Raw genomic sequence first — 21,020 nt, 5'->3', positions numbered from 1 at the left:
GGACTTAGAGTAGTTACTACAAATATTGTTTGTATATATTATTATAATTTGTTTAGATACAACAAAGTGACATACCATAAAATAATTTTAATATAGTAGCAATATTAACCATAAATATGCCATTCTACAATGAAACCATCTTTGAATAATAATGAAGATATTTAATGGATATTCTACCTTTACAGTCAAGAAAACAGTTACTATCAAAGCCTCACGAGTTTTCTTTATGTATTGCAGTATTGTTTTACTACCATAGTTCGATATGTCACTATGGCAGATTTCATCCACTGAAAGAACTGTGTAAGTGCATTCTAATGCTAGTTGACATATATGAATTATTTTAATTACTGAAGCTAAAAGAAAGCTGATCCACGCAAACCCTCAAGTCTGTCTCTCTCCTCTTTTTTTAAACATTGAAATTGGGACACATTTCCAAGTTGAATATATATCCTCTTCTGTGAAAGATGTCTGCATTTTTCACCAATTTATTGGATTGATAGACATTTGTAATAGGCTGAAGTGCCTTTCTTCATATTGTTCGCTGGTAAGGGTACAAAATTCATAGGTAGTTTGCTAATGAGGGCCCCTCAGAAAACAGTTACATTTCTAATATTAGTTTACTACTCTGCATGAAAAGACAGGCCTCTTGATACTGATCCCCAGCTAGTTTGAAACTGATACAATTCTACTAATTTCTGTGATCTTACGTCAGAATCTCGCCTATTTTGCAGGAAATGATTCAATTATAGATTTTTAGAAACCAAGGATATGCTCTTCAAATATGCCTAACGCCTTGAAGATCCTAGATCGTATTTTCAAAAACTAAATGAACAGTTACAGCTCTTAAGTCTCTGGGACCTCTTACAAGATTTAGAAACCAATAACCCTATTTTTAAAAATTATTTTTGAAACATTCAGCATTCAAAATCAAGCTACTAACAGCTAGTTGTAACATCTTCTAATAATTATATCTATAGATTCTGCAGCTGACAACAGTCAATGTTTTTCCCCACAATAAGGTGTTAACATGCCTGTCTTACCTTTAAGGATAAAGGTCAAATCCACTAACTGAGGAAAAAAGAAAACAAACAAACCCCACCAAACAAACCTACTATGAGATTTAAGTGTATTGTACATGGATGATGAATAAACAAATCTGTAAAGACAGCAAAAGTTTCTAGCAATCAAAGCCTTCATATCATATTCTACCCTATATAAATTTTGACTATATAGAGGCATATAATTTTATAAACAGTCCAAAATATTTTAAACTTTGTTTCATACTTTAGAAGAAACAAGACTGAGACAAGGTTAACATGCCAGCCTTTCCTCATTGAAGATGGATTTAAAATCAGATACGAAAAGTGTATTTGGCAATTTTATTTGAAACAGATGTTTATGAACATAAGCTGAATATGCAATGTATTTAAAAATAAATAAGTGATCTACTCTATGCTAGAAGTCTCTGGATATTGTTCCGTATTTAAAACAAAAACCCTAAGTAAATTCTCATTATAATAACAAAAAAAAAAAAAAAAACAAGACAACACGGCAAACAAACAAGGCAGTTGGAAGTAATTATTTAATTGCTCCTAATTAAAGCTTTGTATTTAGTCTAAAACAACCACTGAGAAAAGAATTATTTTCCATTCTGACAGACACAGGAAGTGTTCAACAAATATACTCGTTCAAAATGCAGAAGAAAGCAGCAAAGGAACAAAAAGACACTCTTTTGACAATCTGTTCTTTATTTGACACAACTGTTCATGCTCCCTCAGTGAGAATCTTGAGACATCTGGAACAACAACTGAGGAGACAAACAGACAGTTTTCCAGGACCCTCCAGAAAAACATTCATAGAATTGACTCTGAGTTTGCAAGAATTCCACCCTGGCCCACAGCCTGTAAATTCCAAGCTCCATTGAATCAGAATTCACCTTGCTTTACGGTCTATTAATCTTAACTAGTTTATACACGGTTTTAAAAAGCAAAACATACTTGTTAGAGTACATGTATTATACTTCCAAGAATATTTGTAATCCATTTCTCTGTTCCTCCAGCTCCCTCTCATCCCTCACTGCTTTCTGAAAGTATAATGGATACCTTGCAGCTAGCAACTCCAACTAATCACTGAAAAAAAATCAAACAGCAGCAGGGAAAATGCGGAAAACTCCATTTATATTCAAATTTATTTTTACTGAAGAACAGGACTAACATTTAACATGAGAAACTTACCATTGGTGTAACATACGCAAGAGTGATTAAAAAAAAAATGGTTTCACTAAAAGAGTAATGTATTTTCCTGACAGAAGAAAAGAGGACTTATTAACATAACTGATAAAGAAATATCACAGTGACAGTGTTATTTAAAATGTCTTTATCTGCCCTTTGATGGGACAAATGTCTGTTAGATAATTTGCTGTTTTCTTTTTATTACACAATTGTTATCTCTTGATTAGGGAACTTCTACTCAATATTCTGATCACAGCTTGAAATAACATGCATTATAGGGTCAAATAACAGAGGCCAGGGAGGCAAATATTTAAACAAGACCAAATATTAAAAGCGGAACTGAAAGATACACCCAATCAGTATGAAATAGCAAACATCTATGCATAAGTCTCAGAAATGCTGTTCATATTTGCATTCTTAATATTCAAAAGTTTACCATATATACATGAAATACAAATGCAGTTTTAGAAGCTAGTTTACTTCACAGTAACAAATGTTTTTGCCACCACAAAGAAGTTGACCCAGTTGTGCTTTTCCAGAGTGCCTCAAAATTCAAACCTCTAAACTCCAGGAATTAAAGACATTTTAAATCGGGCAGTCTTAAACGTGCTGCCCTATAAACTGGCAAGAAACAATGGGAAAATGTCACAAGGACTCCACTTGTACTGATGGTGTCAGGAACCTGTGCTGAGTGCAGTTAGGCTAGCTAAGACCCATCTGGGAATAGAGGCTTCAAATTGTTCTACTACTATCTCATTTTTGACAGGGAAGAGTTACTGGCATTGTTTACTATAAACCAAGCGAAGCTGTCAGTGGAGGCCATCGTAAGATGCAGCTGGAACAATGCCTTTAAGTTCTTTCTCCTATAGGGATACAGAACAACTGCTACAGAGTAGTAACTGAACTGTCCACCTTTGCCTATTTTGGTGCAGTTCTGCTGTGAGAAGGACAAATTTGAGAAGCCTGTGTAAGGGTGTCCCTCCGATGTAATTAGCTCTACCAGAGAACCACTGCATTTAGGTAAAGAGCTACAGAAACTGTTGTTATATGAACCTCTCTAATCCTCTGAAGAAAAGGCATGGTTATAGCATAAGAAAGCCCTCCTGAATCCTCAGAGTAGAGTGGTAAAGGAAAAGAGAAGCTGCTCTTACAGAAATCTGTCTTTGCAATCAATCCCACATGTTTTAAAAAAAAAAAAAAAAAAAAAGGATGGACTTTTGGTGGAGAGAAGATCAGAAAGCTGAAAGTAATGTGATCTGCCATCCACACTAGACAGTAAAAAAAAAAAAAAGGAGACAAGTCTGAATCCTGTATTAAGAAATTTCTTGTTCTTCTGCTGTGATCATAGGCATACTCAGTTCTGGCCACATCCTTGAGGATCTCCTACATTTCAGAAGATTAAAATAATTTGGGGTTCCTTATTCTTCTCAGAGACTAGATATCTGATCTCAGCATGTATGCTATTCATTCAAATAACACGAAGAAACAAGGCAGAAATACATACAGAGAATGACTTTCTCCTCGATGGGGAGGCTTCACTTTCCATTCTTTCCTGATGTTGCAACAAAGTTTTAAGTTGATTAACTAAGAAGAGATTAAAAATTGATTAATAACCAAAAATTCTTTCTTGTTTGGATGGAATTAATATTATTTCTAATATTTCTGAAACTATTTGCTTTCAGAATCATCATACCTGCATGACTGTGCTGCAGTTCCTGCCAGGCTGAATTCTCTCTCTCGTCGTCTCCCCTGTCCACACAGGACTGGTCAAATCCAGCTTCACCTTCACCCGTTGCAAACTGTCTTTCGTCTAAAGCGTATTTCAGTTGATGGATACTTTCACTAGCACGCTCTGCAAACAACCACGTCATTAGCCACAGGAAACAACATAAAAGAAAGTATTTACTAACTGATACTTTAAATATGTGGGGGAAAAAAGGGGGGGGGTGGAGAACAGAATGTATTCATCATCTGTCTAGCTTGACTGTTTAATCCAAACCCAGCCACTGGAAGCAATTACGTAACACAAACAGCCAAAACTACTATATGCCATAATTTGCAGTAGAACTGTTTACTACAGTTTTAAAGAGCAAATCATGAATAGCATCTCAGCCTGACTATACTTCAGGATTCTACAGAAGTACAGGTAGCTACTATTAGAAATTCCCAGTAGAGGCTTCAAATACTAATCATACACTTGATCCTGAATTATTTCCTTGCATACGCAGCTTCTTTACTTGTCAACCAACATAACACCTCTTGCTGTATTTTATATAGTGTGCAGGATCAGGCTCTATAGACAACATCTTTGAATTCTAATGATGATGCAACACAAAGCAATACATAGCACAACTGAAAAATAACTGAGTAGCTGAAATAAAAACCTCAGCAAACTGGTTTGTCAGCATAAAACAGTAACTACAGAAAAACATATGAGTTCTGAACAGGTATAAAAATTATATAAGAACAGTTAGTATACACTCATCATCTCTAGAAAAACAAAACCAAAAAATCCCTCCCTGATAAATTGAAATACTTTGTGAAGTCTTGCAAGAATTCACTGAGTTACTCAGAGGTGACACACTGAAAATGAGGAAAGAATGTTACTGTATTCTTTTCATATATCCCTTTTCTTAAATTTCATTCAGCTGACTTCATTAAAAAATGGGAAACTTTCTCACCATAAAGGCAGAGATATAAATGCTGCATCGCTCTGATGCAGCTGATGTCAAAAAGATGCTTGAGAGATTTGTAGCTGAGGGATAACAAGTGAATTGGGAATCAGAAGATATGGGCTCAATTTTAGAAAATGATGAACTGGGTTCACGCTAGAGTACGTCAGGCAATTCACTTACTACTTTTCTTTCAACTTCTTATTTATAAATAGAGGCGAGTATTTAATTCCTCTCCCCTTTAAGCAGTTTATGTACTAAATAGACAAGGACAGACTTACAGCAGTGACTATGCAATGTTTAGCAAAGCAGGATTTCGAAGTTCTGCCGTAATGCCAAGTGAACTAACAAAATGACCCATACATCAGTCATGCAGTATACATTCTCAGTTAGACAGTCTCCCATCACGATTCACAGCCACTTCATCAGGAATGTAAGACGACATTTCTTTTATGTAACGCTAGTCATCTGTGACTATAAGTCAAAACTACCCTGAATCAGAAAGTCTCGTGAATAGTTAACAGTTATCAATAATTAAAACAAAACAAAACACCCATGCCTCAATTTCAGAAACATAAAATCACAGCTGTTTCCTTCATTTAACCTCAAATTCTTTAAAGGTTTATTCTACCTCAGGACTTGTATATATGAAATATTCAGGCATAAATCCCCACAGAACAGAAATTTCACTTTTGAGACAAGCTTTGTAGGGAGAGGTAATAGTATCTTTTATTGGAGCAACTGCCACAACCGGAAAAAACGGCAAGCTTTCCAGCATACAAGTCCTTCATTTATTCTTATATGCTAGTAATCCGTAAATTTATAATGATGTATAAATAACAATTAACTGAAAATATTTTTTCTCCTAGAGAAAAAAAGAAAGCTAAAAATCACAGTTAAGCGTTTGCTAGCTAGAACTCAGAAGACATGCCTCAGAGTATAATATCTGCTGCTAGTTAAAAATGTCAATAGTTCCTTTTTTTGCATTTGGAAAAACAAATACCAGCTCAAGTCAGGCAACAAAATTTAGGTATCTATTTGTGCCCTCACTTTATCTGCCCTTTTCAAGTTCAGATAATCGTTACTAAAGTTGGGAAATCTTTTTTTTTTTTTTCTCACTGCTATGGGATTTAACAGTCTTTCTAATTCTTTTTCTCAGCTTGGTTATAACTCACCAATAGTTTAGAAAAAATAAATATCCCCCCAAAAGACATAATATCTAAGAATATAGCTTTCAGTCCAGTATGCCAGCTCTCTCACACTTTTTAGCAAAGCTAGATTTTATTAAAACCCGGACCTGCTTCTCATCTTGTATTAATCTCCTCTCAATACCCATTTTTAAAGGCTGGTCATCTTAACACTGGCATGACCTCTTTCAATTTTCAGGTATTCTATTGTTTAACCAAGTCTATGTAAAAGAACACATAAAAAGCACATTTTAAATACTTATTATAGCAAAGTCATGAATATATTTCAAGAGGCAATGACTCAATAAAGAAGGTTTTAGGCCAAATGTCCCTGCTGACTAATGAGCATATTTAAGTTGTTTATCCCTTCTTGAGTGTTTTAAGATGCTATAGGAGTGGAAGAGTTAACTAAGAAATAGTGGAAGTATCTCTCTGATGCAGTGTCTTACATATTTACCAAACTAGGTTGCAACTAGTTGTAGCCAAAAGTTGTTCAATATCAGTAAAGGTATTTAAGTGGTGTGTCATCCAATAGCAAGAAAAATTCTTCATTTCTCATTCACTGTAGGCCTCTGTCAGAGATCCTGGGAGTCTAAATATTTGCTTTTACGTTCTATACCCAGTGAAGAAAAAAGAAGTCCCATGTACAGTTTTTTTCCAGAACTTCCGTCTTTGTAGAGAGAATGTAGCATTATAGCTTCTGAACTCCATGCTACTACTTTATCTTCAAAGATAACATTGATCTTCAGATGCTACACCCTCTTCTTCCTGAAATATTCTGGGCAGCAATAGGAGTAAAATATGTTAAAAGTATTATCAACAGCACACTGACGTCTACTTTTCTTGACTAAACTTTCCTACTTCCACAGTAATGCCACCATATTTTTGAAAGCTGCATCAGACATTTGCCAAAGTTTCTTGAAAGCTTGATTATTTCCAAATTACAGTGGCTGTTACTGTAAGTAAAAAGTTCACCAACTTGGGAATGTGGGAGTTTGGAGCTTCTGATGTCTGTGTTTTGGATTCCCTAGTCACTGAAGAGCTAACATTTACAGCAGTAAGCGTTGAACTGGATCATAGAAAGGAGTAAGTAGATGACAAAATTTTCTAAATAAGGAGATATTTTGGAGAATTAGGGTAAAATATGAAACATTACATTACTGAAAGAAGCATAAAGAACCTCTACAAATGCAAACTGATGGGCATCAAAGAGCCTATATTTAAAGGCAATATGATGATTTTATAATGAATTCAGAAGTCACTAATTTTCAAGTGCTCCCACACTTAAACCAATTATTCCGGTTAGACTATTCCTGTAATTGTGCATTTTATAGAAACCAGGCCTCACTAAAAACATACTGCAGAAAACAGCTACTTGCACACAGTACTGTAATTTGCATATCTAAAATTCAATCTGCTTTTGTTCTTCTTCTCTGTATCTTAACAAGCCTACACAAATCAAATCTGAACATATGTTTCTGTTGTACGATAAAACTCCGCTGATGTGTTTTATGAGTAGAGCTGAGGATATGGATGAAGCTGGACTTATCTGGATTAAAATAAGAAAAAAAAAAATCCAATGTATTGATACAGCTCTTTGGTTTCCAGTGTTTAAAGGATCTCCGCGGCTGATGAAAAATGACAAACCAGTAACAAAACTTGATGGATATAAATCAAAAGAAAAGATCTAACTGCTCTATCAAAATGTTGTCATTTTTCAAGTCTTGGGTAGGAATCACAGGAGCACTGTACTTGCCATACAGGACAAAAAATATTATCTCATGCCTCAGGAATGACACAAGTGACTAAAAGCCTAAGAGAAAGCAATATATTGCTTATTATTTCAGTGACAGAAGCAACCAGCTACCCTAACCAGAAGAAGGTCCGTACTGCTCTAGCTACAAAGACATCCCTACCCCTCAATTCACCTAAACATGAATGCAACCTTTGGCTACATTAAGTTCAGCTATGCATAGTGCTTTAGGCAAAACTGATAGGGCCTTGACTAAAACACTGACTAGTGTTCTAAAAGCACATAATAACATATCTTCTATGTCCTGAAATAAGCATTGATAATTCTTGATATTTTTTCTACCCATTGCAACTACAAAATCTAAGTATTACACCCTGAAAATATATATTTTAAGTATAATATAAGTATCCTTTTTCTAGAAAGTATCTTGGTATAAATATAATAGGTAAAATTTTTTGTATGGCAATATCACTGCTACTGCTGAACAGAATTTCTTTTACATTAGAGACACATTTACTGATCCATTCAACTAACCAATAAAAAAAGATCAAATTAAAGACCAAAGTCAGAATAATCTGAAGTAAAATACAACATGGAAGAGGTTGCTGTATTTCCAAGGAGGTGATAATTAGCTCTGAAGCAGAGGGGGCTAGAATTGTGAGAACAGTTCGCCACTGAAGTGAAAACAGAAAAAACAGAGAAAGCATTGAACTGTGTTTGCATTGCCTAAACAAAAGATGTTTTTTCAGACACTGCCCAAGACTGTCTATAAAGAGCACTCCTTTAAATGAAAGCACCAAAGCTACCTCATTCATGAACTCAGAAATGCCACAGAAAAAACTCTGAGAGCTAATGGAGAGCTTAGCAAAGGAACCAACCATCCAAAACAACAGAATTGCCTGAAAGACATGGAAAATAATTGCAGCTGGTAGGAGAGAAGTGTTAAACAACAGAAATTAAAGGAAAACAAACTACAGCTGTATGAAAAAGTTACCATAACTCTATCAGGTAAGGCTACAGGTCTAGTTCTAATAAAGTTTACCGGAAGACTACTGGAAGTTACTGGCTATAAACATAACGAACAGCTCACTTTCTGATATACCATGGTTCCCAATCAGAAATGGTCCTAGAAAGATAGAGAAGCTGGAATTACAGCAATTGTGCTGGGATTAAAACAAAAAAATTACATGAAACAATAACAGGCAAAACAGAAGATATAATTAGACCAGTTAGTGAAAACAAAAACAAACAAAGAAGACAGTTAAAGAAATTTTTACTGTTCAAAAGCACATTAGCTCTGACTTTGTTTCTACTGACATTTGGAAACCTAAAATAGTGCGTAATGTACCTCTTTTAGGGTAGCATTTTAGCCTTATTACTTAAAAATACCAAAGAAGAACATGCAGCCTACACAGAAGAGTTCTACTTCCTGAATACCTAGTTATCACTGGAAATGTGAGGTATGCAAGAGTGTAACTTTTTGTTTGGACTAAGACAGAAACTCAATTAACTTTATTTGAAATACATGCTACTCTACTACTGGAGAGATTTTCACAAGGTAACAAAAGCTGGCCTTCAATAATAATAAATAATTTCACTCACTAGCTTATTTTAAAGTATTTATTAACGCGTGCTAGCTATAACTGATTCGCTCTTCCCATTTTAGAAATATCAGGCAACAAGTGAAAGGTTGCTGCTCAAAATGGGATTTCATTATGAAATACCAATTCAGAAACCTGCAGGAAAGCTGAAAATCTCCTAAGTTTTCACTGTGTTTTGCTTAGTCTTGGAATTTACCTTACTTGCCATTCTGATATGAACCAACAGCCACCAGTATAGCTGCAATAGCAATAAGAGCCTCTTCACTAGCCAGGCCTCAAAAGGTCATGAGATGTGTTTAACATACAGATGCTACAAAATAGGGAGTTATTGATCCACTTATTTGATTCTTCTGTCTTCATATTTTCTTTGCATTATGTGAGAAATAGACCATTTTCAACACACCTTTTACCAATTTACCAGCTGTAAAAGGAGGCTATTCTCTGTTGTGTGAAAGTTTACACACAACAACGCGAACTATACAAATACCACTATCTTAACTCTGTATTACAAACAAAGACTTTAATTTAAAGTGTAGACTATTCAAGGAAAGCGCTCTTACAGGATCCTTGTTATTTTATCAGAAACCTTTCTGTTGACCTCTAAGTCCAGTTATTACCTGGTCAGGTTTTTTGGTCTCACTTTCTGTCCTCTGGCCACCTGATCTAGTTTACTGGATCCTAGCACACACTTAGGCATCTTGTGTACTAGTCCTCTGACAGATCTCTCTTTAGAGCAGAGGACACTGCATTGAAGAGTAAATGATATTCTCTTGAGAATGATAGAGCCTTCCACCACAATGAACAAGGCCACAAAATTATTCTTCTGATCTACAGAAAGGATGGCAAGAACCTGTTGCTATGTATCTGCCTGGATCCAGATAAGGTCAAGCATTACAAGCAGTTTAAGAATGCTGCATGTCAAAAATACCAAATAATGCTGAAGGCGTGCTCTCGAAAATTCCAGAATCTGGACTGGAATTATATGAATTTGTAGAAAAGTCTCAAACTGTATAATTACATGCAAGAAAAATGGGTAAAGATTTAGGTTCAGCAACTCATGAAGTAATAATGACCTATAATGATCTTCAGTAAACCAATTACTGCTAGCACTAATGATGTTAGGAATGTTTTACAGGCCAAAAGAATTAAAAATTGTACACCATTAAGAAACAAACAGGTTGGTTGAGAAAGACAATGGAATTAATGTTACATTCCCCTGCACTGGGGTTATATTTGCAATATTACCCTCCTGATCTCTACTTACCGAGAGGCACTCCTGGATCTATGGAATTAGTCTTATCTTTCCACAGCATGGAAAAAGGCAGAAGTCCATGTTTCCCAGAATGGCATGGAAACTGAAGGGAAACAGCCACCAGAAGGTCAAATGTTCTGAAGTGATTTAAAAACCATAACAGATCCAATGTAAGGGAATCCACCCAAAAATAGGAAAAAGGAAAAGTGGTATGAACAGAATACATGCATGCCTTCATTTGAAATGGAGAGCTTTAATATTACTCTTGTACACAGTTAAACAGCCCAAGATGCAAAATTCTTGAGAAAGGCCTCTTGAAGTTATAGGAAACTTAAAGAGGTCACTCACAACATCCAGGTAACTTGGTACCAAGACATATTTCAACTCCATATATCAAAAGGCTACATTACTATGAAGATATTAAAATTCCCCTACCACCCCAACAGGTTTTCTGTTTCAACAGTTCCCTTGGATCACTTGAAATGCACAAAGGACCTAAGACAAAAGACAGAAAATCCAGGCTCTGTTGCAAAACGTAACAAAGGATATTTTCAAAACAAGACTGGTCTGCATAAAGGAATGAACTAAGAAGTCCTTTCAAAACTACTCCCACACAAAAAGACCATTTACGTAAAGAAACATTGAGCATGCTGAAATTAAGGGAATACAGGGAGGGGGCAGGAGGCCTGGGGTCCAAAGGCCTTTGGCTTTCCCTGCTGTCAGTTCCTAAGCTGAAAACATCACATCCTGTAGGGAATCCAGGCAGCTCAACATAAAGCACCGTATCTCACGCATTCCTGATGCCCCACGAGGGTGGACGCTGAGCACGGTATGCTGCCTGTGTGCTCTGGAATTAAAGGACACCAAGAAATCTCCTTAGATGAATATGAACAAAAGAAATCTGCCTTTCTGACTGCCTACATGCCACCCTTCGGACTTCCCAGTGATGACCAGCATTGACTGGCCTGCAACTAAAATGAAAAGGCAGGTCACTCCCTGGGCTATCATAGAATGAGAAGAGCAATTCAGATGATGTTTCAGTAATAGTGTATCTCCTTCTCAGATCTGTATAAAAACAAGTAAACAAGCCAGAAGCAGTATTCTAGATAGAAGATAATCAGAAGTGCTCTGAAAATATGCAAGATCTTGTTAAAACGACACATTTTCAGCACATTACTTACTTTAGCTTGTATTTATGCCTCTAATAATGCAGCAGAAATGAAGAAAACAAAAACCCAAAGTGTGGCCTTTCTAAACAAAGCTATCCTCTATGTGTGACAATACTCTTTAATAAAGCAGAAACATTATGCCACCAGATGATTTTTCAGGCAGCAATATTGTAGTTGTTCAACTGTAGTTTTTTTAAAAACCTGATTATTCAGTCCATCTGGCTGCATCGCAGTCTAAAGGAATGGACTCTAAATTAAATGCACAGTTTAACTCTTGAGGAATAGGATAGAAAATCATTCACATCATAGGAACAATAAAACTCGGAGCAAAAACCCTTTGCCTCAGTCCAAATTGAGTACATGAAAATTATCCAGTGGTTTTCCATAATGGCGCACACAAAAAGGAAATGTGATAAAGTTTAACAGCACCTATGTAAAGCAATTCATAATTTTTATTCATCATTTTCACACAGCACAAAGGGACTCTATGCATTTCAAGACATGTTCCAATTTCTGTACTTTTAACAGTTCTACCTGTAGCTTCCAAGCAACATCCATATGTCCACTTCTACTACTGGAAAAGTAACTAGACATGATTCTTCAAAGCACTATCTTCTAGAACAAAGCAAGATCCATCCTCACTACAAACAACTGATGTTATTTTGAGAAAGAAATGTGAAGTATTTGCTAAAAATAAAGTATCAAGTAGCTATTAAAAATATTTCCATTGTTTTATCTTCTTGTAATGATGTTTCCTATATTGCGATTGTACATGTAATTCACTAGCATAACCAATTAGATTTACTTCCATTATCTTTAAATGCTGTTTAATAAAACATAAACTCAAGATGTGCTAACGTATTTTTTTTTATGCTAAGGGGGGTGGCATATCCACAGATTATCTTCTGTCTTTCTTCAAGATTTGGTCATATACTTTCACCAATCAGAGACAGTCTGAAAGCTGGTAATGCCCGGATGTCATAGCAAAGAGGGGAAAAATGTTCTCTGCATATATAGTGCTTCTTGGATAAGAAGGCAGGTATGAACACAGTTTATGACGTGGGAAATAATCATGCTCATCAGAATCATTTTTCCATCTCTTCTTTATGACTAGAATTTTATATTTTAATGAAAGCTAAGATTTGTGCACAAATTAAAGAAAAGCACACAAAAGAGGCAGCAGCCTTGTCAAAGTCAAGGTTATGATCAACTACTTGGGACGGTATTAACTATAGTTAAGATGTGATAGCTGACTGTCTACTTTAGTAGTCTGTTGCGATGCAAAAAAAACCCCAAGATGACTTTTGTTGCAATAAACCAGCAGAGTGCTCATGGTCAAGCACCACCAGGGGCACTACAACTTGTTAAAAAGAACTAATGCAATCACACATAATCATATGACCCTATCTTACAGTTTGCCAAATGCTGTGGTTTTAGGTTCATTCTGATTTTTATAGAAGTTGCAACTCCCGAAAGCACTTTCTGGAAGAAAAGAAAAGAAAAGAACAGAACAGAAAAGAACAGAACAGAACAGAAAAGAAAGCTGGCCAGCCACACTTTAATTTTCTTCAAACTGCAGAAGCTCGAAGCACACAGGCTGTAGGTCTAACTTTGCCTTTAAAGAGCACTGATTAAATAAAGGGGGGAGCAGGGAATATGAGCACGGCTGACATGTTTCTCCCAAGTCCCAGTCAGGACCCTGTGCAGATGCACTTTCACAGGGAAAATAACTGCTACTCTGATATGTTTCTCTCGACAGAGATCCGGATTGAGGAGCACCAGAACTAACTCTCCTCTGCCACGAGCACGCCAAGAGCACGGGACGGCGCTGCCCCGGCCCGGCCCGGCCCGGCCCGGCCCTGAGGGGGAGCCGCCGGCTGCGCGGCGGGGCCGCAGCAGGTGGAGCGCCCGGGGCAGCGCGGCGCCCGCCGCTCCTCGCTGCAGAGCCGGGCCCTCGGCGCCTCCCGCCGCCGCCCGAGTACCGCCTGCGGGCACTGCCGCGGCGGCCGCCGCTCACCTCGGAGGCGCCTCTGGTACCACTCCAGGGACTCCTGCAGGGCGGGCTCCCCGCGGGGCGCCCGCATGAGGAGGCCTTCCGCGCCGGACACTGCCGCCGCCCGCAGGGCTCCCGGCCAGGCGAAGCGCGTGGAGACAGCCAGGCGCTGCCCCGCACACCGGATCCCCGCAACGGCGACCGGTAACGGTAGTTCGAGCCGCGCTGCTTTCCCGCGCTCCGCAACCGCCGGAGGCTCCCCGAAGAACTACAACTCCCACAATGCGCAACGGGGAAACGCTCCGGCTCCTCGGCGTTGCCCGTTGCTACCCGCGAACAGCCTCCCCCAGCCACAGATGAGCGGGACAGTGCTCGGGAGCCGCCACACCCCCAAGCTCCGCGGCGTGAGGGAAGGCGGCCAGAGACACTACAAGCCCCAGGAGGCGGCGCGGCGCGCAGTGCTCCCTGGGAGATGTAGTCCCTGCTGGCCGCCCACCTCCCACACCCGGCAGCGGGCGGAGCATAGTCGCAGTCCCGGCTTTCCTCTTTGTTGTGACTTGCGGCCGCGCTCGCGCCTGCGCACAGAGCACCCTTCCGCCTACGTTCTCGGGTCTGCAGTGACTGGGTATAGCGCAAGTCCAGTCATGGCAGAGGGGATACGCGTTGGGGGTGCGAAGCCGTGTTTACCTCCCGCCACCGCGTACTCTGGCGCATGCGCAGTGGGCGCCCGCCAGCCGGTGCGGACGATGCCATCACCCTCCTATTGTCTGAAGCCGACGCAGGCGCAGCTCGGTCCCTGCGCCGCTCGCCCCTTGGCGCCTGCGCGCTCGCCTCCCCCCATTGTGTGTGTGTTCGGGCGGCGCCTGCGCAGTACCGTGCCCGCTCTGCCCGTTAGCCGCTATGTGCAGGGAATAACGTTAGGGCGGTTGCTAGAGGGACACCGAGCAGAGCGCCCCGCCCCCGCCCCGCGGGGATGCCGGGTCAGTGAGCACCGGCGGCCTCACCACCACCACCACCGGGGACGGCCCCTCCCCGGCGCGGCGAGCCTCTGAGAAGGGGTGAGTAGGGGGTGCTGCCGCCTTGGCCGTGGGTCGGGAGCGAGCCGTGCCGGAGGGTCGCGCCGTTCGCCCGCCCGCCGCCTATTGTGCCCAGCGCCCCTCACCCGCCGCGCCGGGGGCGTGTGGAGGGGCGGCAGCGGCGGACTCCGGGCACGGCCCGCTCCTTCTCCCCGCCGGGGTCCGGCGGCTGCTCCGCACCGCCGCCTTCCCTTCCCTTCCCCTCGCCAGCGCGGCGGGGCTGGCGGGGTCTTGGCTGCCACCGCCCCGAGCCCGAGGGGGAGCGGCGCAGGCTGGATGCAGACGGTGCCGCTGGATCCCGGTGCCCACGGCTGCCTGCCCCGGACGCCCCCGCCGCCGTGGGGCCCGGCGGGCGCCGCCGCCGCCGGCACACACACACGCACGCCGCGGGCACCGCGGATCTTCGGGCTGCTTCCTCCCCCGCCGGCGGATTTCCGCGTCTCATCTGTTCAGCTGGTTTTTTTTTTTTTTTTTTTTTTTCTCTCTCGGTCGTCCCTATTTCCGAAACTCCCCCGTGGCTGGAGATAGGGCGTTTCTCCAGGTTTAAAAATGACCGATGCCGTTCATTTGACATGTGGCGTTTCCGCCCTCTGTCCCCTTAAAATAACGGTGTTTGAGCGGGATGATGGAGAGGATCTGTGGGTTTTGCCACCTCTCTTATTGTGTGTTTCCACCCAACAAAGAGGGTCTCGTATGCTCACAAGGGCTCTCCAGAATGCTCGATCTTTTCTTTCTTCGGGCTCTTCACAGAAAAAACGTAAAACAACCTTTTTTTTTTTTTTTTTTTTTTTTTCCTTCCCGGCGGTGGAAGAAAAGCGCTGGGCTCACTCTGTCTTTTTGGCCTGGAAACGAACGGGTTACGGGTCTAACAAAAACCCGATGGCGATTTTCAAACGCGAAGTGTTTGCTGGCGGAGGAAGCGCGCTCCGGCGCCGCTCGGCGGCGGAGCCCACCGCCCTGGCCGCGCGCGCGCGCGCCGCCGCGGCCGGATGCGGCCGGCGCTGCAGGCAGGGGCAGCGGCAGCCTCAGTCTCGGCCTCAGCCTCAGCCTTGGCCTCCTCCGCACCGCTTTCCGGCGCATTTCGCATCCAGTAACTCCAGCGCGTCCATCGGCGGCAGGCAGAGGTGCTCGCGCGTCGCTCGCGAGCCCAGCTGGAGGAACGCCAGCTGGATGAAGCGCGGATGATGGCCGTTCGCTGTAACAGTTATGTGTACGAGCCGGGAGGAGCTCGCTGGTGACAAGAGTATTGGTGGTGGTGTGCTAGCTGCCAGCCTTTTGGACGTTGTTTTAAACGTTTTTTAAGATGAGCTGACAATCAGTCCATCTGTTCGTATGGTTTTATGAAAAAAGGGAGATGTAGTTGCTGTGCTGATGAATTGAAGATACGTAACAGTTGCATTCCTATGACAACCTAGATAGGAGGGTACAGATAATGTGCTGACCAGTGCTTTGAAGAAATTATTTTCTTCTCAGTTAAAGGAAAGGTATCCATAAAATATTTAACTGCTTTGAAAGAATAAAGCCTGTTCTAGCACTGTGATGAACTTTTTTGTTTTTTTCTTCTCCTCTCCCTATGGAGTGCTGTTCAAGGCTTTGTGACAGTGACCTTGGTCCTGGATTTGTCTGTGTAAAATGGTATGTGGGACAGGATGATTTTTGTAACCTGAACTAGTATGTGACTAAATATGCTGCGATTTCCTATGATTAATTTCCTCTGGGAATTATTTTTTGTCCAGGTGCTGAAGAGTATGTCTTACTGGAACTGAGCTCTGTTAGTGTGAAAGATCCTAAAGTTTATTTAACAAAAGGGGGAGTCGGGGAGAAGGGAAGGTTAAACGTGAATACCTTTAAGAGTCTTCCCTTCCTTTTTGATCTTCCAAATACTTTTTCACTTTATATAAATGTTTTTGTTTTCTTTTCTTTTTTCTCCAAAAGAGAGCAGGAGGACTGGCTGGCTGGAGAGAACAGAGAGTAGCTGAGTATACAGAGAACTGTGTTAAAAGCAAGCCATAAGCCTTTTCTTTTTTCTAACTTATCAACTCCCTGAAAGTTATTTGTAATAAATCAGATAAAAAATATTTTCTTTTATACGTTTAAAGAGAAGTGGTTTGACATGAAAGTTGGTACCGAACTTACCTTATCGTGGTACTGCATTTTCTTTGGCATCTGTAGCAACTCTCCTGCGGGTGACTCCCTCCCATATCAAATCAGGCTGGCTTTTGCAAATCAGAATAGGTGCTCATTATCTTGTGCTTCATTAGCTGTAATAGACCTGACAGGAAGAAATTTTTTAACAATTCTCTTGATAACATACAGTCCAGAGAAGAGTTGGATTCCTGAAAGTGAACTTGAGAGGTCTATGTTCACTTGCAGATGGGAACTAGAAAGCTTCCTTGAGCAACTAGAGCAAAGCCTAAGCCATGAATAGCTGCAGAAATTGATTTTGAGGTACCATTTCCAGTTCTTGCAAATACAGGTAAAACGTATTTAATTTAAACTGATACCATAGTATGTCCTTGAATCTCTAAAAAGACAATTTCCTTCTCACAGCTGCCTTTCTTAGCTTTGGCAAGCAGAATTAAATGGAGGTGAAACAGTTTATTTTTACTTTGTTATTCAGAGAGCCAAGAATATTTGTGAAATTCTGCTTTTGCTTTAGAAGAAATTTAACAAGGGAGGCAGGGATTGAATATGTTCAGATATCAGAACTTGCAGAAATTCTCATATCTACTTTTAACATTTGTGAGGTTGTGAAAGAAAAAAAAAAAGCGCTTTCCCCCTCTTTGACGAGCTTAGTATATGATGTAGTAAAAATTGGTATGGTAGTGACCAGGAGACTTTGAAATTTGAGAAAAGAAAGTTCTTTGTTAGTGGGAGATGGAGCTTCTAATTTGGTGACTGGGAGCTAGTATTAGATGTGTACATCTTCCTTTTCTAACGACTAGAGGTTTACAGTGACAGCGCTAGATGAGCCTTTAAAGGTCCTTTCCTTGGCTACTAATGTTTTTACTCAGTGTCCACATTTGTTGTGTTCTAGTACTGACCACTGTGTCTTTTTTTGAGTTATTTGCCTTGTTTACTACACATCTTCCTTCACTGCACAATGCTAACACTTCCCTGGATCACAGACCCTCCTGTCTGTTGGATGAGGTAGATGTCCTCGGGAAAAATAATATGTGGTCATTTAACTTAAACTGTAGCATAGTGTGTGTAAATTAGAGTGGGTGGAGAGTGCATACTGTTGGTTTAAACAATTTTATGTATCTCTGTCTGTTGTACAGTTATACACATACAGAAAAATATTAAAATAAATTGCAAAGACTTGGTTTTCCTGTGTAATTTAGTTTCTTCCACTCTGTGTTGTAAAACCTGGAAAGGTGTTTTCATTTTAGAGCTGTGTTTGTAGTTAGAAATCATATGACCTTTATAATTCAGATTTTAGGTGATCTTAAAAAACCATGTGTTTTAAATTAATATAATGTGTTATGTGAAAAGCAGCTTCTAGAGACTTCAAATAAAAGCCACACGTGTTATAGGAGATTGCTGACAGTGTTAGCTTTGAGAGAGGGAGACTTGTGGACTCGTGTTTGGGAAAGTAGTTGGTGCTGCATCACTGAAGTTGAAGCGTATCATTCAGGCTCTTAGATGGGAGCAAGGGAGTAGGTGGACATTAAAGTTTATATGGGTTAGCAGATCTAATATCTTAATGCCTCTGAACGGAGAAACCCCTCTTCTCCACTCTCCTCTGTTTCCGGTGCAGCATGGCCCTACCCTGTCTGTCACGGTGGCTCCAGTACTTGTCTAACTACATGAATGGCTGATTCAGTTGACTAACCCAGCAGAAAATTACTTTTCTTCTTGTTTCACTTGGTGTTTTCTTTTTTTTTTTTTTTTCCTCCTGGGTTCACAGATAGAATTATCTTACTGTGTGGTCAGAGGAGAGCCAGAGCAAGCACACAGAATGGGGACAGGAGTGTCCAGCCTGTAAGAAGGGAATATTCCCCTTTTCAGTAGCAAAGAGCCTTTTGGTCTGCTCGGCTCTACTATCTGACTGTCTTCTGTGTCGCTGCAGAATATTGTGGTCAGAAAGAGGGTTATATATAAATCTAAGAAAACGAAATAAAATACTGGCTTTGTTCTTATGATCAGCATTAAATGAGTATTCTTGATATGTAAAATGACCGCAGCCACAGAATATGTGTTCAGAACGTATCACTGGGTGAAAAAAAAAAGTTTCTCTGAAAAGTAGGTATGAAAAGAGGGGAGAGGTAGTCCGGTTAAGTTGTTTGGCCTTGATTTAGGGAAAAGGAGGATTTTTGTGCCAAGCCAATATTGTTATCCTCTATTTCACAGAGTTAAGCCTGTGAATTTTTGAATCTTTCACCTTGTATTTCTCAAAGGACTTCAGGAACTATGGTATTTCTACTGTTTCATAAATAGTTTTGGTCTCTGCTTTTTGAAAAAATCAGTAACTGCATTTTAGTTGTGTTTTAAAGAAGGACTTTAGCCTTCAAATTCATAGATTTCCAGCTGAGAAGAACGGCAGTCATGACGTTCACTGTCTGTGTTTGCTTCTAAAATTTTAAAAACTCTTACATACTGTCTTTTGCTCCTGCAGCGAGGTCAGACTGAGGTTTTTAAGTTTTGTCACTTTTGTTTTAACAGATGCATGTCATAAACCCCGATTATTTTTTGTTTTAAGGTAAACTGGTTTGCAGTGCATATATATACATATTTGATTAAAGTAGGGGAAATACTGTCAGAATAAATGTATTTTGTTCTTAATTTTTTTCCATATGAGTTTTTCTGGAGAAGTCTCCTCTGCCACTAATCATGTTGCTTAGATTACATTAGAGAATTAGATGCTTACCAGAGTTTTGCAGAAACACCTTTCAGGTTAATTGGAAGCTTTTATAATATACTTAGGTGAATCAGAAGTAAGCAATCTAATGACTGAGAAGGGGATAAAAAGATATAGGGGAAGGTGAGCTTCTGGAAATAATATTTTATGCTTAAGATTTTAATTACTATCTTGATGATATCATTTGCACCAAATTTGACCTTTTTTTGAGTATGCTAGGATAGCTGCTATTTGTAATGCATTGGAAGTAAAAAACTGTGTGTCAGAGGTGCAGTAAGGTGTGGTTTAGTATCTTGTAGAGTTTAATGCAAACTGAGATGAAAGTAAGAATTCTAAGTCTTAGTAGTATTGAACTGTGTGGCTTTTGTGACTTGTAAAGAAGTGTTACTTGGTATCGATTTAGATAAATTTTATTTATTCATTCAAAATATGAATATGAAACATTCTCTCATTTCATCCCCTGAGCAACATACTTGATAGAATGTAGTAATTGTTTTCTCTATGAATCTAATTGACATATTTATTAAGTTTTTTTTCTCCTCTCTTTCTCCATTTAGAAATTGTTATTAAAAAAATAGGCTTTTCCTTAGCTAAGTGCAACCCATTTTTAGAGCTCCACCATCATCCACTGGTGGTCTCTGTAAGCTGATTCACTTACAAGAGCTGCAGCCCTCTTCTAGTCCAACTTCGTCAGTTTGTCCTGCTGGGTCCCGCACAGTGGTCGATGTTCTGTTAATGGGGCACATTGCCATAGTCCTGTTTACTGTTTCTATCCTTGTAAATTAAAACTTGCTTTATATTCTGATCTTTTCCAGTAAACTAAAATGGTATTTTCCTTGATAAACAGCTGAGTCTTCTAAAGTCTGTGTGATGGGTTTGCCAGATCTCATAGCACTTTGTACTTCATTCCAAAAGAGGTTCTGGTTCTGCTCATTTTGTTCCTTTCCAGGAAGTGATGCAATATTGAGCTTTTCAATGCTATAAAATCAGAAGTAATGCCACTCCCTGGTGTTTCCAAGATGTTTCTTTGTGTGCAGGGCACTGTGCTAGTCTTCCCATGGAGAACATACCCATTGAGCTAATCGTTATGGTCTGGAAGTAGCAATATACTGAATGCATTAAATCAGATGTACTTATGACTTTTCACTCAAAATGACATGCTTAAATAATTTTCTTGATAATTTTTCTGTTAAATTTCAGATATTTGGCCATCTAAATATGCATT

The 21,020-nt window shown here is 40.0% G+C and overlaps 2 protein-coding genes across 22 annotated transcripts in view; one reads left to right on the top strand and one right to left on the bottom strand.

The window, feature by feature from the left end:
* SDCCAG8 (SHH signaling and ciliogenesis regulator SDCCAG8) overlaps window positions 1–14,665 on the bottom strand; it is a 124,638-nt gene extending 109,973 nt beyond the window's left edge. For 6 of the 11 annotated variants that reach the window (XM_064509393.1, XM_064509391.1, XM_064509388.1 and 3 more), the window contains exons 1-4: window positions 13,883–14,481; window positions 10,709–10,799; window positions 3,925–4,083; window positions 3,736–3,815 (exon numbers count right to left, since the gene is read on the bottom strand). In XM_064509393.1, the coding sequence (XP_064365463.1) occupies window positions 3,736–3,815; window positions 3,925–4,083; window positions 10,709–10,757 (288 nt within the window). In that variant the 5' untranslated portion in view covers window positions 10,758–10,799; window positions 13,883–14,481. Of the gene's footprint in view, window positions 1–3,735; window positions 3,816–3,924; window positions 4,084–10,708; window positions 10,834–13,882; window positions 14,482–14,545 lie in introns of those variants that run through there. The other 5 variants (XM_026102575.2, XM_064509389.1, XM_064509390.1 and 2 more) reach the window with 4 other exon arrangements.
* Window positions 14,666–14,694: 29 nt separating this feature from the next.
* The window catches only part of CEP170 (centrosomal protein 170), a 110,229-nt gene continuing 103,903 nt past the window's right edge, over window positions 14,695–21,020 (top strand). For 7 of the 11 annotated variants that reach the window (XM_064509385.1, XM_064509386.1, XM_064509384.1 and 4 more), the window contains exon 1: window positions 14,696–14,916. The gene's annotated coding sequence lies outside the window, so the exon portion shown is untranslated. Of the gene's footprint in view, window positions 14,917–16,549; window positions 16,570–21,020 lie in introns of those variants that run through there. The other 4 variants (XM_064509382.1, XM_064509381.1, XM_064509387.1 and 1 more) reach the window with 3 other exon arrangements.

The sequence above is a fragment of the Dromaius novaehollandiae genome, chromosome 3 (assembly GCF_036370855.1).
Source record: "Dromaius novaehollandiae isolate bDroNov1 chromosome 3, bDroNov1.hap1, whole genome shotgun sequence".
NCBI lineage: Eukaryota > Metazoa > Chordata > Aves > Casuariiformes > Dromaiidae > Dromaius > Dromaius novaehollandiae.
The sequence above is the reverse complement of the archived record's forward strand: the minus strand, read 5'-3'. Positions and strand labels throughout refer to the sequence as shown.